Source organism: Melanerpes formicivorus, unplaced genomic scaffold, assembly GCF_026170545.1.
Source record: "Melanerpes formicivorus ecotype bairdi unplaced genomic scaffold, bMelFor1.0.p_v2 SCAF_4, whole genome shotgun sequence".
In the NCBI taxonomy this organism is placed as follows: domain Eukaryota; kingdom Metazoa; phylum Chordata; class Aves; order Piciformes; family Picidae; genus Melanerpes; species Melanerpes formicivorus.
This window is the reverse complement of record NW_027142356.1, coordinates 38,521,499-38,541,138: the sequence shown is the minus strand read 5'-3', so window position 1 is coordinate 38,541,138 and position 19,640 is coordinate 38,521,499. Positions and strand designations below refer to the sequence as shown.

General features: G+C 50.9%; 1 protein-coding gene across 2 annotated transcripts in view; it reads right to left on the bottom strand.

The window, feature by feature from the left end:
• Positions 1–14,528, bottom strand: part of KIT (KIT proto-oncogene, receptor tyrosine kinase) — an 82,234-nt gene extending 67,706 nt beyond the window's left edge. For both annotated transcript variants that reach the window (XM_068137704.1, XM_068137705.1), the window contains exon 1: positions 14,428–14,528. In XM_068137704.1, the coding sequence (XP_067993805.1) occupies positions 14,428–14,506 (79 nt within the window). In that variant the 5' untranslated portion in view covers positions 14,507–14,528. The remainder of the gene's footprint in view (positions 1–14,427) is intronic.
• Positions 14,529–19,640: the final 5,112 nt, after the last annotated feature.

The window sequence follows — 19,640 nt, the reverse complement described above, 5'->3', positions numbered from 1 at the left end:
GCAGATCCTCCTGCAGAAGGCCTGGTCCCAGCAATTAGCGATGCAGCTCAGGGAGCTTTGTTTCCCTGCTTTGGAAGCAGGCTTGGCAGAGCAGATGCTCCACATGACCTCCAAAACAGGTATGGGAGAGCTGCCCTGCACATGCCAGTGCCAACACCACCTCAGGACGGACCACAGAATGGTCTGGGTTGGAAGGGACCCAACCTATCACCCAGCACCATCTAATCAACTAAACCAAGGCACCAAGTGCCTCAGCCAGGCTCTTTTTAAACACCTCCAGGGATGGGGACTCCACCACCTCCCACACAGTTACAGAGGCTGGAAAAGACCTCTGAGATCACCAAGTCCAACCTGTGACCTAGCACCACCACATCATAGAATCATAGAATTGTCAGGGTTGGAAGGGACCTCAAGGCTCAGCCAGCTCCAACCCCCCTGCCATGGGCAGGGACACCTCACACTGCAGCAGGTTGCTCACAGCCACATCCAGCCTGGCTGCAAACACCTCCAGGCATGAGGCTGCCACCACCTCCCTGGGCAACCTGTGCCAGGCTCTCACCACCCTCATGGGGAACAACTTCTCTCTTTCTGTGAAGAATTTCCTCCTAACATCCAGCCCAAACCTCCCCTGGCACAGCCTGAGACTGTGTCCTCTTGTTCTGGTGCTGGCTGCCTGGGAGAAGAGACCAACCCCCACCTGGCTACAACCTCCCTTCAGGGAGTTGCAGAGAGCAAGAAGGTCTCCCCTGAGCCTCCTCTTCTCCAGGCTAAGCAACCCCAGCTCCCTCAGCCTCTCCTCCCAGGGCTGTGCTCCAGACCCCTCCCCAGCTTTCTTGCCCTTCTCTGGACACCTCCCTGCTCCTGCTGGCCACACTGTTCCTGATGCAGGCCAGGATGCCCTTGGCCGCCTTGGCCACACTGCAGGCTCCTGTTCAGCTGCTGTCACCCAGCACCCCCAGGTCCCTCTCTGCCTGGCTGCTCTCATCCACTCTGTCCCCAGCCTGTAGCACTGCCTGGGGTTGGTGTGGCCAAGACATATAAATAAGACAAACACATCTGTGTGTGCACACACAGTGAAGCAGGGTTTGCAAACAAACCAACCCAGCCCACCACTTTGCCACAGCACTTGTCAAGCCTTGAGGTTTCATACATTTGGACTGCTCCTCAGCTCCTGGCTGAATGAAAGCTTTCTTCCCCCTGCTTTCCAGAATTACTTATTAACCAGCTGCTTCCACACTCTCTCAGACACACAAATAAACAAATCATCAAGCATGGGGAACGATTAGGAGGAATGAAAAAGCAAACTGAATGCAGAATACAGAATTAACCAGGTTGGAAAAGACCTCAGAGATCATCCAGTCCAACCTGTCACCCAGCACCATGTGATCAAGTTATCCAAGGCACTAAGGGCCTCATCCAGGCTCTTCCTAAACACCTCCAGGGATGGTGACTTCACCACCTCCCTGGGCAGCACATCCCAGTGGCCAGTCTCTCTTCTGGGAAGAACTTCCTCCTAACATCCAGCCTCAACTTCCCCTGGCACAGCTTGAGACTGTGTCCTCTCCTTCTGTCACAGGTTGTCTGGGAGAGGAGACCAACCCCCACCTGGCTACAACCTGCCTCCCAACTCCTGCAGAGTGGATTCCAATTCAGCTCTCACTCATCCACTCTCTTCCTTTAATGGCTTTCCTTTTTTCTCCCCCTTCTCACTTCACTTTGCTGACATTTGCATTAAAAGGTGCAGCATCTTCCTGCTCCCCTTTTTGAATGAATGCTCCTCCTGATGAGCAACATTAGGCTGGATGTTAGGACAAAGTCCTTCACAGAGGTTGGCCATTGGGATGTGCTGCCCAGGGCAGTGGTGGAGTCACCATCCCTGGAGATCTTCAAGAACAGCCTGGCTGAGGCACTTGGTGCCATGGTCTGGTTGATTGGGTAGGGCTGGGTGACAGGTTGGACTGGGTGACCTTGGAGATCTCTGCCAGCCTGGTTGGTTCTATGATTCTACCATGGGCTTGGAAGTGTTGCTTGCTGAAATGCAGCAAGAAGGTAGCTTTAATGAAGAGGATGGAGAGGACTGGGGGGCAGGAGAGTCAAATCAGTTTGCAATCTGAATTACAGAATACAGCATTGACCAGGTTGGAAAAGACCTCAGAGATCATCCAGTCCAACCTATCACTCAACACCATCTCATCAACTCAACCATGGCACCAAGTGCCTCAGCCAGGCTCTTCCTAAACACCTCCAGGGATGGTGACTCCACCACCCCCCTGGGCAGCACATCCCAATGGCCAATCTCTCTTGCTGGGAAGAACTTCTTCCTAACATCCAGCCCAAACCTCCCCTGGAGCAGTTTGAGACTGAGTCCTCTCCTTCTGTCACAGGTTGCCTGGGAGAAGAGAGCAACCTCCAGCTGGCTACACCCTCCCTTAATTAATGCCTGCTTGGAAAAGGCTCAGCTGAGGAAGGAGATGTGAAGACTTCTGGCAAGGCAAATCCTAATTACTTCAATTCTTGGCAGTAATTTTATCAAATAGTAGCAGTTTCATTCAAAGGTGCACTGGTAATCATCTACCCAAGGCCTCCAGAGGGGGGGGATATACCCTTAATTGCATAATTAAGGTTAGCACTGCTCTTCTGATGGGCCACATTAAAGACCACAACGAGGAGCACTGCTCTCTGCTTTCTCTGCATCTTCAGTTCAGTGCTTTTTCCTAGAAGATTTCAGCCACAAACAAGTCTTTCAGAGTAGTAAACATGCTCACCAAAGCCTGCAGGAAAGGCAGAGGTAGCTTTTCTCTCCAGGTCAGTGCTGCTTTCTCTTCACTGATGAACACAAACCCCAACCCTGACAGACTCATGAGAGGAATGCTGGGGTTCATCAGAAGGGAGCTGAAGCGTTTCAAAAGCTCTACTACTAAAACACAGCACCACAGAACACTCAGCTTGGAGAAGACCCTCAGGGTCACCAAGTCCAAGGCTCTGCAAGGCTCACCCCTAAACCAGAGCCCCAAGCACCACATCCAAACCACCTTCAAACACAGCCAGCCTTGGGGACTCCACCACCTCCCTGCCCAGCACATTCCAATGCCTGGGAAAAACTTCTTCCTACTGCCCAGTCTAACCCTACCCAGTCACATCCTGAGGCCATTGCCTCCTGTGCTGTCACTAATGACCTGGGAGAAGAGACCAGCAGCAGCCTCTCCACAGCCTCCTTTCAGGGAGCTGTAGACAGCCAGGAGGTCTCCCCTCAGCCTCCTCTCTTTCACACTAACCAGCCCCAGCTCCTTCAGTTGCTCTCCATCAGATTTCTTCTCCTTGCCCTGCTCTGCCCTGGCTCCAGCACCTCCACATCTCTCTTGTGTTGAGCTGCCCAGAGCTGGGCACAGCACTCCAGGTGTGGCCTGAGCAAAGCTGAGTGCCAGGGGACAATCCCCTCCCTGCTCCTGCTGGACACAGCATTGCTGATTCCAGCCAGGAGGCCTTTGGCTTTCTTGGCCACCTGGGCACACTCCTGGCTCCTATTCAGCTGCTTAATACAAGTCACAGGACAGAGAGACGATCTAAGGAGTGGATTGTGGAGTGTTTCTGCATTTGCCCACACCAATCAACTTTATCCAATGATTTCAATAAGCCTGCAGTAAGTTTGGCTCCCCCCTGCCTAACTCAGAAGCAAACATTGCTGCTAAGACCTTGGTGTAAAACTCTTGTGCAAGTGTGTTTTTTTGCAGACAATCCCAAACCCAGCAAACATCTCTTCAATGGCACACTCATCACTAAAGGAGCATCTCTGCACCTGCCTTCTGAAACTGCAACTGGGATAACTACTGAAGGATGCTAAGAACAGGTTCTGCACCATGAGGGTGGTGGAACACTGGAACAGGTTGCCCAGGGAGGTGGTTGAGGCTCCATCCCTGGAGATATTCCAGGTGAGGCTGGACAGGGCTCTGGGCAGCCTGATCTGGTTGGGGATGTCCCTGCTGAGTGCAGAGGGGGTTGAACCGGATGAGCTTTGGAGGTCCCTTCCAACCCAGACCATCCTGTGATTCATCAATGTTCCGCAGAAGCTGCAAGGATGAGCAGGCAATCACAGCAACACCCAGCAAGCTCTGTCACTGTCCTGGAAGTGCCTTGAGCACAGAGACTTGGATACCTTCCTCCAATCCAGCTTCATTTTCCCAGCTTTCTGGCAAGAAGATGCACAACTCGTGTTGAACTTCACCTCTAATGTCAGCAGGAGTCCTGCTTGCCTGCAAAGTGTGCTTTATTTCCTAGCTGATCAATACACCCAACACCTGGCATATCTATAGGTAGCTGCTTATAGAAGAAGTGGTCCTCCTTCCTACCCCTGAACATGACAGGCTCACAGGATGTTAGGGGTTGGAAGGGACTTCCAGAGATCATCCAGTCCAACCCCCTGCAGGAGCATAGAATCCAGCACAGGGCACACAGAACACACCCAGATGGGGCTGGAAAGGCTCCAGAGAAGGAGACTCCACAACCTCTCTGGGCAGCCTGCTCCAGGGCTCTGGGACCCTCACAGGGAAGAAGTTCCTTCTCATGCTGAGGTGGAACCTTCTGTGCTGCAGTTTCCATCCATTGCAGGGAATCCCAGTTCAGCATCACTTCTGACGCCCTCTAGACTATGAGAGAAGTCCAGAAACAGAGGGTTGACTTCTGCTCCTTCCATTTGAGCTCTCTTACTGTGCTGCATACCTCCAGTGCTAGGTATGATGACATTAGCATTACTGCAGAGCCAGCAGTTTTATGGATAATACCTGGAAGTCAGATGTGCCAGGGAATAGGAAACGTCAACAGCTTGTCTTACAATGAACACCACCGGGAGGAAGCTTGGCTTTTCTTGAAGAGAGCCTCGTTTCTCTTCAAAGGTAAAAAGCTGTGCTCATCCAGGCATGGAAAGCACTTCCATGCCACATGAAACAGCAAAGAAAGATACAGGCAGCAAAGAGCAAAGGGAAAGAATCAGAGAGCCCCTGAATGCCTCAGGAACAGCTCCTAGTGAAGAGCAACTGTGGTTGTCCAGAGAAGGGCAAGGAGGCTGGGGAGGGGTCTGGAGCACAGCCCTGGGAGGAGAGGCTGAGGGAGCTGGGGTTGCTTAGCCTGGAGAAGAGGAGGCTCAGGGGAGACCTTCTTGCTCTCTCCAACTCCCTGAAGGGAGGTTGTAGCCAGGTGGGGGTTGGTCTCTTCTCCCAGGCAAGCAGCACCAGAACAAGAGGACACAGTCTCAGGCTGTGCCAGGGGAGGTTTAGGCTGGAGGTTAGGAGGAAGTTCTACACAGAGAGAGAGATTGGCCATTGGGATGGGCTGCCTGGGGAGGTGGTGGAGTCTCCATCACTGGAGGTGCTCAGGAGGAGACTTGATGGGGTGCTTGGTGCCATGGGTTAGTTGATTAGGTGGTGCTGGATGATAGGTTGGCCTTGATGATCATGAAGGCCTCCTCCAACCTGCTCTGCTCTATTCTATTCTACTTTCTAAAAAATAAAGCTTTGAGCTCCCCTAAGGATAACAAAAAACTAATTCAACTTTGAGCTCCTCTAATAATTAAAAAAAAATAAAATAAATTAAGCTTTGAGCTCATCTAAAAATAGTAAGAAAATAAAAATCAAGCTTTGAGCCCCCCCTAACAATTACCAAAAAAATAAATTTAGGCTTTGACCTCCCCTAATAATAATTAATATAAATAAATTTAAGCTTTGAGCTCCCCTAATAATAATAAACAATAAATTTAGGTTTTGAGCTGTCCTAATAATAACAAAATTAATAAATTTAGGCTTTGAGTTGCCCTAATAATAACAAAAAAATAAATTAGGCTTTGAGCTGTCCTAATAATTACCAAAAATAATAAATTTAGGCTAGGAGCTGCCCTAATAATCACCAAAAATAATAAATTTAGGCTTTGAGCTGCCCTAATAATTACCAAAAATAATAAATTAGGCTTTGACCTACCCTAATAATTACCAAAAATAATAAATTTAGGCTTTGAGCTGTCCTAATAATAAAAAAATTAATAAATTTAGGCTTTGAGCTGTCCTAATAATAACAAAATTAATAAATTTAGGCTTTGAGTTGCCCTAATAATAACAAAAAAAATAAATTAGGCTTTGAGCTGCCCTAATAATTACCAAAATTAATAAATTTAGGCTTTGAGCTGCCTTAATAATTACCAAAAAAAATCCAAAGAGATGAAAGGGCCAAAGACAAAAGGTCCTCACTCAAGCTGCCCATTGGCTGCCAGCAGCCTCCAGAGAAGCAAAGCAGGCAGTTCAGGGCAGGCAGTCGCTGAGCACCTCCGGGCAGGTTGTGCCTCAGTGATGAACAGGTGTGAGGAGGATTTTTTTCTGGCAGCTGGAGCTTCCTAGCAGGTGCAGAGCAAATATTTTCCTTTCTCTTCAGTTCATTCAGTCCAAGTGAGTTAAGCAACTGCTCCATTCAAAGAGGAGCTGGAAAAACAAACCCAACAAAAAGAAACCCTCAGCAATGTTTCTTTCCCTTGCCGTTCTAGGAATAAAAAGGGGATGAGATGGACTACTTCTCACATCATTTGTTGGGTTTGTTTTTTCACATCACTCTGATTAGAAACCACCAGCTTTGACTACAGACAGCCCTTTCAGGCATTAATTCTTCCCCTTCAAAACATTTCTCAATGAGTTTTTTCTTCTGCACAGGCTGGCTCCTATGTGGAGCTTTTTATCTAAGGCAGGAACATGGCAGGATTCTCATTTCCTCAGAACCATAGAATCACAGAACTGTCAGGCTTGGAAGGGACCTCAAGGCTCAGCCAGTTCCAACCCCTCTGCCATGGGCAGGGACACCTCACACCACAGCAGGTTGCTCACAGCCACATCCAGCCTGGCTGCAAACACCTCCAGGCAGGAGGCTGCCACCACCTCCCTAGGCAACCTGTGCCAGGCTTTCACCACCCTCATGGGGAACAACTTCTTCCTCACATCCAATCTCAATCTCCCCATTTCTAGTTTTGCTCCATCCCCCCCAGTCCTATCCCTCCCTGACACCCTCAAAAGTCCCTCCCCAGCTTTCTTGGAGCCCCCTTCAGATCCTGAAAGGCCACAATTAGGTCTCCTGGAAGCTTTCTCTCCAGACTGAAGAGCTCCAACTCCTTCAGCCTGTCCTTCATTGCAATCAAAGTAAATCATCAGGAAAAAAAGAAAGAAAATAATAAAAATACCCCCAAATAAATCAATTATCTAACACAAGAACATGCCAACACTGCCTATTTCCACACTAAAACACGACCCATGACGAATGAGAGCAAGTTGTCTATGTAACAAGCTCCATAATTGCTTAAGTACAGGCAGGGGGATTAATCAAAGCAAGTCTAACATCAAGTGCAAAGGGCTATATTTAATTAAAACTCTCTCTCTCTCTCAATGGTAATAAAGGAGGTTAATACTTTCTTTACCAAATGATTAAGTGCAAATGCAAAACAGCCAAAATGAGGCTGGCTTACTGGTGGCTGATTTCAATCGTAATTAAGATCAGATTGGCAATGCTTTGAGTCAAACTGAAGCAACCAGGCCCATGGGGATGGCAGCAACCTGGGAGTGCTACCTTCCTTTGTCGTGTCTGCACGTTTTGTCTGGAGGACATGGAAGCAAGTTGGAGAGGGCTGAGAAGAGCAAGGGGAGAAGGAGGACATGCAAAGATGAAGATGGCTGAGAAGAGCAAGGGGAGGAGGAAATGCAAGTGAACTGAAAAGAACAAGGAGAGAAAGAGGAAATGCAAGCAAGCTGGAGAGGACTGAGAAGACCAAGAGGAGAAGGAGGAAATGCAAGTTGAGTTGAAAAGAATTGAGAAGAACAAGGAGAGAAGGAGGGAATGCAAATGAGCTGGAAAGGGCTGAGAAGAACAAGGGGAGAGAAGGGGTTACAAAAGGTGCAGCAAAGAAAAGGCTGACAAAGATTTATCACAGAGAAGCCAAAGGTTCTATTAATTGGCATTGTGTAAAATGTTACTCTAAAGAGGAAGGTGATCAACAGTTTCCTATACCCACCAGAGCAAGGAAATAATAATCATCAAAACAACCCAAAAAAGGTGGAACTAAGAGAGATTAGCTTAGGTGTAAGGAGAAGATTCTGTCCTTCAACAACTAATTCTGTCCTAGAAAGAAAATAACCACGGCAGGTCCTGCATTACAAGCTGTCCGTAAAGCAGGTTAGACAAAAGTCTACCTGGGAAGATCTGCTCCACCTGACCCCAGGGGACTATTCAGCTGACTTCTGCAGCTCTCCTCCAGCCTGACTCTTACACCCTGTGAGTGCTTCCTAAGACTTGCTGTGCCTCTCAGAATCCCAGCTGCAGGAGGCAGGTGAATGCGTGAGAAAGCAAAGAATGAACTTTCTAGCCCCTAATGACACAGAATCGTGGAATTGTTAGGGTTGGAAGGGACCTCAAGGGCACAGCCTAAAACTACCACATTAGCCTAAGACAATTACTGATGGGAAAAGAAAGGAGATGTAGGACCATGCAAAAGCCTGGCTTCCAAAGATGCTGTGAGAGAGGCATCCCTCTGATTTTCAAATCTCCCTGCCATGGTTTTAATCTCTTCTTAACTGCCATCAGCCCATGCATCCTCTTTATCACTTAGATTTACAACTCCCAGCCCCGAGCTGACCAGCGAATTCTTCCCCCTCTCAGCTATTTAATGACTACGTTACATGATTATGGACTCAGCTGTCAAGATGACATTTAAAATCATAGGCATTAAATGCCATCAGCCTCCCAGGGACAAAACCCCCTGTAGCTGATACTATTACTAAATGACACTTCATTTCAGTTACAGTTTCCAGGCATGACCTGTATGGAGCAGCCCAAGAGCCGCAGAGAACAGTAGCGACATTAAAGCTGGCGAGGTAGTGACAAGAGAGCTGGGGAGGGACTTTTTGGGGTGTCAGGGAGTGATAGGGCTGGGGGGAATGGAGCAAAACTAGAAATGGGGAGACTGAAATTGGCTGTTAGGAAGAAGTTGTTCCCCATGAGGGTGGTGAGAGCCTGGCACAGGTTGCCCAGGGAGGTGGTGGCAGCCTCATCCCTGGAGGTGTTTGCAGCCAGGCTGGATGTGGCTGTGAGCAACCTGCTGTAGTGTGAGGTGTCCCTGCCCATGGCAGGGGGGTTGGAACTGGCTGAGCCTTGAGCTCCCTTCCAGCCCTGACAATTCTATGATTACAAACTGCTCTGTTCTTTACATCCCTATTTGGTGTTACAGATAACAAACCCAAGAGCCTTATGTGCTGCACACACGAAATAAACAAATAAATAAATAAATCTGTCACGACATGAAAAAGATCATTTCAAAAAATCCATTTCGAGGTATAGCTGAAAACAAAAAAACTTATGGTTTTTTTTTCGACTAAATCAGCATAATCCCCAAGGGTAAATCCACTGAGAGATTAACACTGACTCTGCTTTCTAATTGGTAGACCCCAGAAAACAGGAGCCTGGAGTTCTCCCTTCAAACACAGATGTTTACACTCCCCCTCCTGCTTTTATCACCAACGGCAGCAATCTTGGCCGGTGGACAAACAACACACTTCAGCTGCCATTAGGTCTGGCAGCCAGCCAGGGAGACTGCTCCCGGGCGTAGATTTACGCTCGTTTACGACTCTTTGCAGGGTTCATTGTCCAAATGGGGGGGGGCGGGTGTCCCTCTGGGAAAAGCCTCTCTAGTTTCCTTAAAGTCACTGGAAAAAAAGACAGGCACTGTATTTCCACAGGAAAGTTAATGTAAAAGACCATCACTAATAGAAAAACTCCTTCCTTTTACACCAAGAGGATTCTCTACCTGTCCAAAAGATGCAACGCAATGGAACCTGGAGCAGCACTTTCCTCAGATGCCTTTAGCATCAGCTCTCTGTGTTCACCCAAGGTTCCAATGAACACAGAAACAATTTCTCACAGAATCAACCAGGTTGGAAGAGACCTCAGAGATCATCAAGCCCAGCTGATCACCCAACTCTACCTAATCAACTAAACCATGGCACCAAGTGCCTCAGCCAGGCTCCTCCGGAACACCTCCAGGGATGGGGACTCCACCACCTCCCTGGGCAGCACATCCCAATGGCCAATCTCTCTTGCTGGGAAGAACTTTCTCCTCACCTCCAGCCTAAACCTCCCCTGGCACAGATTGAGACTGTGTCCTCTTGTTCTGGTGCTGCTTGCCTGGGAGAAGAGACCAACCCCCACCTGGCTACAACCTCCCTTCAGGGAGTTGGAGAGAGCAAGAAGGTCTCCCCTGAGCCTCCTCTTCTCCAGGCTAAGCAACCCCAGCTCCCTCAGCCTCTCCTCACAGGGCTGTGCTCCAGACCCCTCCCCAGCTTTGTTGCCCTTCTCTGGACACCTTCCAGCATCTCAACATCTTTCTTGAATGGAGGAGCCCAGAACTGGACACAGGACTCAAGGTGTGGCCTAAGCAGTGCTGAGTACAGGGCAGAATGACTTCCCTGCTCCTGCTGGCCACACTGTTCCTGATCCAGGTCAGTATGCCACACACGAGCAGGGGAGCTGAATTGCTGAAGGACAAAAGCAACATCAAGCAGGGGAATATTCAGAAGGACATTGAGAGATGACAAAAAAGGCAAAGTTTTGGACTTAAAGCGAGAGTGTCCTTACAGTAAACGCAATGCATTAGGATATTAGACCTCATTTCCTCTAGCCATTCTCTGAACAGCTGAAAGAGACTCAAGGAAATGAGTCAAAATCCTGGAAGATGTTTGTGCTGGATGAACAAGAAAACAACATCTGTAAAACCATGTGTCACACACACAGGGGCAAGACAATGTGCAAGGCTTGATGTCTGCAATGGGATTCATCCTCACGGACAGAGGGAGGAACAAAAAGCTGAGAAGTAGCTTAACCTTGAGCAATTGCTGCCTGTCTCCTGCAAGATTAGCTCAGTTCTTGTGGCTGGTAGCTAAACACAGGTGTTGTTCAAACCCTTTGATGCTGTGCTACTCGTGTTTCATCCAGAAGTGGTTATTCCCTACCTTCAGCTCACGCCGGCGCTGCTTACTGAACGTTCGGGCTGGAAAGCAGCTTTCCTTCTAACCACAAGTGCATGGTGCTTGGGATTTAGTTTGCCAGCTCCACACAGGGCTGATGAAAACTCTCTCCAATAGCTTGCACTAATCAAAACTTACAGTTCAGATAGAAGTCCAAAGAATACAGAGATGTCATTAGATAGAGGGGGTGTGGGGTGTGGAAAGGAGAGGTTTCATTACAAGAAACTCCTACCGGCTGGAACATGACTCAGATGTTCCTCCTAAAAACCAGCCACAGCTCCTGTTTACATGTGCTAAAGACATATCCTTTCCAATTCCACCTGTGTCCTGGTGCAAAATGTTCCTGCTGGAGCTGAGTCAGGATCCATTGATCACTCCAGGCACCTGTAAAGAAGCGTTACTGTTTGGGCAATCAGTGACAGGTTTCCGAGAGGGCTGGAGGGAGGTTGAAAGCCCACAGAGATTAAGTGCAGCCCAATGGTACTACAGCTGCAGTCATCTGTCAGGAAGAGGCTCTCTCTCTCCCTTGCAAAACGAGCACGTGGAAATGCCTTCAGTCTCTCTGAATGGTACTTAAACAGGATGCAAATGGGAGTCTCACTCCCTGCCAAATTTATCACATTCTGGATTATAAAGCCTGAAGAAAAATCATTTGTGCGCTCGCTGCGAGAGAGTTCCCAGTTGCAATGGAAGGGAAAAGAGTTGAGTGCTGAGCAGCCTTTGACATTTCCATTCTGCTCCTGGCAGTGGCCTTGGGCCACATTTCTGTGCAGGAGGATCTGCACTGCTGCAGGGGAAGGAGGCAAAGGAGAAGGAGAGAGCAGATATAGAAAGGGAGGAGCAGGGAGAGCAGGGTACTCAGATGGTTTGAGGGGGCCAAGGCACTCAGAGAGTGACAGCAATCAGAACCCTCATCAAGTTCAATCTTTCTCCTTCCAGCTTCCTCCCTCGTGGGCTGACAGGTAGCAGGAAGCATCATGAAAACAGACATTCTTCCCTCGGGGCACAGGGAGAGCCTACTATTGCTATATTGATGGATGCTGGAAGGAATCATGCCCAGCCTTCCGTGACCACGGGATGGAAATGCCACAGAGACTCTGGCAGAGTACTGGGGGGTAAGGGACAGGATGAGCCTTGGGGGAGGACAGGAGAGGCACAGAGAAAATACTGTTCCAGAGTATTGCATAAACTGACCTAGGCAATCCCCAACTGGAAGGTAAAGTGGAAGCATGTGTTAGGATGCAAGAAACAAAAACAAGAAAGTAGGAAGGGACTGTGGACAGAGATGAATGGTTTGCCCTCTGAGAAGCTACAGTAAGCTCTGTTTTCTACATCCTCCTTCCCTGTTTGCAAGCAAAGGAAGAAGCTCTTGACTAAAAGCCAAAGAAAGATACTTAATATAAACCTGTACACCGCTAACAACAGAATAGGTCTCAATGGGGACCGTGGGAGCTCATCCAGGCCAAGTGCCTGCGCTGAGGCAAACCCAAAAGCAACCCAGGGACGTGCTAGCCCCAGGCTAATCCTGCAGAGCAGCTCGGTTCTGTCCTGTTTGTCGCTTCCAAAGCCCCCTGTGCCCCCAGCAGGACACAAGTCATCACTCCTATACATCCTCCAGCACAAAACTAGCCCTGAATATTCTCACATCTGCATGATGCACAGATACCACACAGACATGCCCCAAACCAGCTGGTTCTTGCAACAGCAAGTCATTTATGCCTACTACACGTTTGTCTGGCGTGCCCCTGATGTGAAGTCTCCTACAGACAGGTGTCTGAACCCAGAACCAGAGGAAGGATCACAAAGGAAGGTTCCCTCCATGCCTCTCCATGCCTCTGGAGCCTGCATCTCTTGTCTCCCAGGAGATGCTGTCAGTCTGATCTGCTTCTCAAGCTTTCCTTAAGGACAGTCGAACCATATGATGAAGGACAACCTTCAAGCAGAGACAAGAAATAGATGAAGTAAAGAAAGTGGGTGGGTATTAATCGTGCCCACTCTTTTTGTCGTTGTTGTTAATTGATTTGGAGGAATAACCTCTCGGTAGGAGACTTTCCCACCCCTGTGGCCACAGCTACAGCATTTTGCAGGTGGATGTGGGTCTTGCTGGAAAAAAAACACCAAAACACGAAGTTCATATTGCCAGATACCACAACTCTTTGTTGATTGATACTCTGAGCTTGAAGGAGCAAGCCCCAAAAAGTCACCCAAACAAAACCACTTCACAAATCAACTGATGCAGCCTCTCACATCCCAAAGCAAAGAGCTGACGATGTGTAACTTAGTTACTACGGTTAGCTGCCGGTATGCCAAGTTTCCAGTGCTCCCAGCAGCAGGGGCAGAGACCTGCGGAGCCCTCCCCGGATGCTCGCACCAGGGTGCTCTGCAGGGCTCCTCTCTGTTGGTGGCAGCAGATATTAAACACCTAGCACCGTGCATCGCTTCCCTGGATCCTCAGCTCTCTCTTACGATTAAATTGCAGAACAACCTTTCACGTTATCTGCTTTTAGACTTCAGTGCCCAGGGACAAATTCCCTGCTGGGTGCAGTTCCTCAAACACCAGCAGCCACCTCCTTAACAGCACCGTCCTCTGCGCACCTCCAAACGCCTCTTAAACCTACAAACGGTGCAGCGAGCTGCACGGCGACGCCGAAAGCCATGTGCAAAGTTGCTCTGCGATGCAACCAGACGCTGCATTGAAAATCGCTATCCCTGTGAGGTCAGGCAAGGAAAACCCCCTTGCATCACGGAAGGGGAAGGGAACCTTTGAATTTACACCCGACACACCATAGTTTTAGCTCCGACAGACCTCTCGGCTCTTAAATCGCGGACCATCGCCCGCGTCGGAGCCGGGGTCTGGTGGCGACCCGCCGGACCGGCCCCTCCGGACCGCGCACTGACCCGCCAGGACGCCAAGGGGCAAGCTCCACCAGCGGGGGAGCTGCGAGCCGACCAGTCCGGCCCAGCCTCGGGGAGCTTCGCTCTGCCGGGGTGCGCCGTTCACCTGCCGCCTGCTGCCTCCTTCCCTGCCCATTGTTCAAGCAGCAGCACTTAACGGCGGGGACATTCTGTGCCGATCACCGGAGTTCATCGTCGACACAGCCCTGCCCGTGGAGATGCGGGAGGGAACTCCCTGCCGGCCCTTCTCCCGTGGTACCGCGAACAAAGGACTTGGTAGGGGTTTTTTTTTTGCGCGCACACACACCCCGCCGGAACGTCCCGCAAAGACTGCGAGGGGCGATACCGGAGCAAACGGCGGGCTGCCGCCGCGACCCCCGGGCACGGCTCTACTGCACCCGCCCGCGCCGAAGTTTTCCCCGCAGCCGCGCCTGCCCCGGCCCCCGCCGCCCCCGGGGTGGACTCCGTTCCCTCCTCCCTTGCCCGCGGCTCCCACCTGCGGGGACGAGGCTCAGCAGCGGCAGCAGCAGCAGCACGGCGTGCGCCAGCTCCCGGCCGCGGAACGCTCCCTCCATGCCGCCGCCACCCCCCGAGCCCGGCGCGGCGCGGCTGCCGCTCGCACCGCCCGGCGCGCAGAGATGCCCGAGCCCCCCCGGGAGGGCTGCGGAGTACAGCCCAGCCCGGCCCGGCCCAGCCGCGCTGCCGCCGCCGGCTCCGCCTCCGCCGCCCGCCCCGCTGCGCGGCCCCCCGCGGCGTGCTCCGCGCCCCCGCCCCGCCACCCGCGGGATGGGCGCAGGTGAGACGCTTCCCCACCCGCCCCCGGCCCCCGCGGGCATGGGCAGCGCCCGAGTTTGCCCCGGTGGGGGCTTGTCGTGAAGATCCCAAACACACACGCCCCAAATAAAACGATTTAGAACAGAAAAGCCCCGGTGGCTCCGGCTGTGCGCCGTGCTGTGACGGCGGGAGAACGGCCCGGCAAGGGCTACGGAGGGGAGGTTTAGGGCGGCTGTTCGACGGAACTCCTTGACTGAACGGTTTCTCGAACTCTGGAACAGGCTCCCCAGGGAGGTGGTTGAATCTCCATCCCTGGAGACGTTTGAAAGAGGCAAAGATGGGGTGTTGAGGGCCACGGTTTAGTTACAAAATGGTGACACTTGAAACTCAGAATCAGCCAGGCTGGAAGGGACTTCCAAGGTCATCAACTGATCACCCCATCCTAACTAATCAGTCAGACCACGACGCTTACTGCCTCACCCAGCTTGTTCTTCAACACCTCCAGGGACGTGGACCCCAACCACCTCCCTGGGCAGACCATCCCAGGAGCCAATCTCTCTTTCTGGGAAGAGCTTCTTTCTATGATCAAGCCTAAAGGTCTTTTTCAAACTAAATGGTTCTGTAATAGGTCAGGGCTGGGTAAGCACAGGGGACACAAGGCCTGGATACAGAAGGACCACCCCTCAAAGGGCAGATACAAAGATATTTGTCCACCTCTAAACCCCTCACTGGACTCCTGGGGGCATCACAGCAGATTCTGTTTGCACCAAAGGCAACACTCCTGCCCTGGCTCACAACACTGAGATCCCAAAGGGAGCTCTCTCTGACCTGTCACCTTTTAAGGGTCAGCCAGAGCATCAGAAGCAGGACTTGAAAGTAGAAGCTGTGACACAAAAGGAAGGGTTGAAAGAACTGCTTGGTTTGGTATGGAAAAGAGAAAGCTGACAGGGAGCTTAAACGTGGGGAAGGTTCTTACAAAGAGGATTGTGAGCAATTGTTTTCCACATCCCTCAAGGGCAGGATAAAAAAGTAATCCATTTAGTTCTCAGAAGAAAAAGAAAGAAATAAAATTACTTTTAAAAGATAGGAGGGAAAAATAAAGGGGGGATGGGGGGGAAGGAAAAGCACTTGCAAAGAGTAAGGAGAGTTTCATCTGCAAATGCATTGAGGAGAAGAGGCTGTGGAATCCCACAGAAGGAGTTTTTTTTAAGCACAAGGAGGATCTAGGAGCGTTCTCTCCTGTGGCTGCAGAGCTGGCCTGGAGCTGCTCTTCAGGCAGATAGGAGACAAATGACCCAAGTGTCTGTCCCCAACACTGCTTTGTCTGACAGTGTCACAGGCTGCTGAGGTGAAAGAAGGGTGTCTAGATGACCAGGACAAAAGAGTCAACCGTGCATTCACCAGCCATGCTCTGCCCAGGTATGGTATCTACAGCGCCACAGTACATTAGGGGTTGGAAGGGACCTCCAGAGATCATCCAGTCCAACCCCCTGCCAGAGCAGCATCACCCAGGGCAGGCTGCACAGGAATGCATCCAGGTGGGGTTGGAAAGGCTCCAGAGCAGGAGACTCCACAACCTCTCTGGGCAGCCTGCTCCAGGGCTCTGTCACCCTCACTATCAAGAAGTTTCTCTTCATGTTCAGATGACACCTTCTATGTTCAAGCTGGAACTTTTTCCATGGCTTATTCCTGTGCACCACTGAAAAGAGCTTGGCCCCCTCCACTTGACCCCCAGCCCTCAGCTATTGATAGACATTGATCAGATCCCTCTCAGCCTTCTCTTCTCCACACTAAACAGCCCCAGGGCTCTCAGTCTCTCTTCCCAGGGGAGATGCTCAAGTCCCCTAAGCATCCTCCTGGCTCTCTGTTGGACTCTCTCCAGCAGGTCTCTGTCTCTCCTGAACTGGGAAGCCCAGAACTGGACACAGGATTGCAGCTGTGGTCTCAGCAGGACACAGCAGAAGGGCAGAAGAACCTCCCTAGCCCTGCTGACCACATTTCTCTTGCTGCCCCCCAGGACCCCATTGGCTCTCTTGGCCACTAGGGTACATGGCTGTCCCATGGGGAACTTGATACCCACCAGCACTCCAAGGCCTTTCTCTGTGAAGCTGCTTTCCAGCAGGGCAGCCCTAACCTGTCCTGATGCCTGCTGTTATTCCTCCCCAGATGCAGGACCCTGCACTTCTTGAGCTTCATGAGGTTTGCCTGCACCCAGCTCTCAGCCTGTCCAGATCTCGTTGGATGGCTGCAGAGCCTGATGGGGTGGTAGGTGGAGGAAGGACACACAGACTGTCAGGAAACCCATGCCAACACTTCTGGATGCACAGCACACTGCAGGGGACACATGGCAAACCTTCACCCATGGAAAAAGCTTAAATGCAGACTTCTTGGAATGTGTTGGCACAGATCAGAAAAGCTATTGAAGGTAAATGATTCTTCCTTCTTTGCATTCATCTTCCCTTCTTCACTGCTGTCAGGTTTCCCCCTCCCCAAGGTTAATAGCACTGTCCCATATGGTCCAGCCTAAGATGAAAGTCTTGTCTTATATGTTTAAAATGGCTCTCTCCATTTGTTTTTTCCCCTCTCTTTCATCTCTGACAGCCAGCCTCTTTTGATGGGTGAATCCTTCCTCTGCTGCAAAACAGTGCACACCAACAATTTCTAAACCCAGCATCATTCTCAATGTCTATTTCTCACTTAGGTACCAGCCCCATCAAATTCATTCTGGACAGAGAAGGGAAAAAAACCAAAGAGCTGAAATAGAGTCACAGAATCACAGATTTGTTAGGCTTGGAAGGGACCTCAAGGATCAGCCAGCTCCAACCCCCCTGCCATGGGCAGGGACACCTCACACTACAGCAGGTTGCTCACAGCCACATCCAGCCTGGCTGCAAACATCTCCAGGGATGAGGCTGCCACCACCTCCCTGGGCAACCTGTACCAGGCTCTCACCACCCTCCTGGGGAAGGGCTTCTTCCTAAGGTCTAATCTACATCTCCCCTCCTGTAGCTTGGATCCATCCCCTTAGTCCTATCACTCCCTGACACCCTCAAAAGTCCCTCCCCAGCTTTCTTGTAGCTCCTTTCAGCTGCTGGAAGGCCACAATTAGGTCTCCTGGGAGCCATCTCCTCTCCAGACTAACAACCCCAACCTCTGCCAGTCTCTCACCACCCTCTTCTTCCTAACATCCAACCTGAATCTACCCATTCCTATTTTCCCCCATTCCCCCTAGTCCTGTCATGACCTGACACAGTTCAATCTTTTAGTGCAATCCAGATTTTCCAGGTGTCTTCAGGCTTTGAGTAGGAGGGAGAGGGGAAAAAAAAAAATCAGAAGAAAGAAAGAGAGGAGTTGGACAATTTTTTTTCCTCTAACTGTTTGGAGGGTTTGCAGTTTGATTTCTTAAAGAGGCAAAGGCAGCTCACAACAGGCTGGGAGAGTTTTCCCCTGCACCATTATCAAGGCCCATGTGATGTTGTTATTCTGACAGGTTTCTCCCTGGTCTTCTTGATTAGTGCTCTTTCAGTTAGGGGCCTGCTCCCATGCCCTGCACATCCCTGATCACATGAAGCCAGCCTCCTGCAGTCGTCATGTGCCTCGCTTTCCCCAGCCTTCCACAGCAAGAGTGGCAACAAGCATTCCCCCTCCGCTCTGCCAGGCTATAAATAACCACAGCAAAGTGGGAAACAAAGGTGGTTTGGTTTCAACCTTGCCCCTTCATTTATTTTTAATGATCCTAATGAGGAACAAAGCTTTCCCCACCTCTGGCCAATGGATTGCACCAAATGCTGCCCAAGTTCTCTCATCCCTGTTCTGTTTGCATGACAGAGGAGAAAGCAAGCTTCTGAAGCAGTGGGGAATTCTCTCAGGTATTTAGGTAGTTATTTTCCTATCTTTGTCCAAAATATGTGAGGTTAAGCCAGCAAGTTTGCTGACAAGGCAGACTGGGAGGCTTGGCTGAGACACCCCAAGGCTGTGAGGCCATTCAGCAAGACTTTGACAGGCTGAGTGCTGGGCAGAGAGGAACCTCATGAGGTTCAACAAGGATGAGAGCAGAGTCCTGCAGCTGGGCAGGAAGAATAAACTGCAGCAGCACAGGCTGGGAGGTGATCTGCTGGAGAGCAGCCCCAAGGAGAGGGACCTGGGAGTGCTGCTGGGCAGCAAGTTCTGCATGGGACAGCAATGTGCCCTGGGGGCCAAGAGGGACAATGGGGTCCTGGGCTGCATGCAGAGGAGTGTGGCCAGCAGAGCCAGGGAGGTTCTCCTCCCCCTCTGCTCTGCCCTGCTGAGGCCCCACCGGGAATACTGCATCCAGTTCTGGGCTCCCCAGCTCAGGAGGGGCAGGGATCTGCTGGGGAGAGTCCAAGGGAGGGCTGCAAGGATGCTGAAGGGACTGCAGCACTGCCTGGGGAGGAGAGGCTGAGAGCCCTGGGGCTGTGCAGTCTGGAGAGGAGAAGGCTGAGAGGGGATTCGATCAATGCTTATCAATATCTGAGGGCTGGGGATTAGGAGGGAGGGGACAGCCTCTGCTCAGCTGCACCCTGGGATAGGACAAGGAGCAATGGATGTAAGCTGCAGCACAGGAGATTCCACCTCAACATGAGGAGGAACTTCTTCCCTGTGAGCGTCCCAGAGCCCTGGAGCAGGCTGCCCAGAGAGGTTGTGGAGTCTCCTTCTCTGGAGCCTTTCCAGCCCCATCTGGATGTGTTCCTGTGTGCCCTGTGCTGGATTCTGTGGTGCTGCTCTGGCAGGGTGTTGGACTGGGTGAACTTTGGAGGTCCCTTCCAATCCCAGACATCCTCTGATCCTGTGATATTCTCTGTTCTTGCAGCTAGCCTCACATGTTCCTCTCTACAGTTCCTACTGTGGTGATTGCAGGATGCTGGGACAGGTAATGCTTTCTCTCCTCATCCTCTTCTGCAACCAGCTCACAGT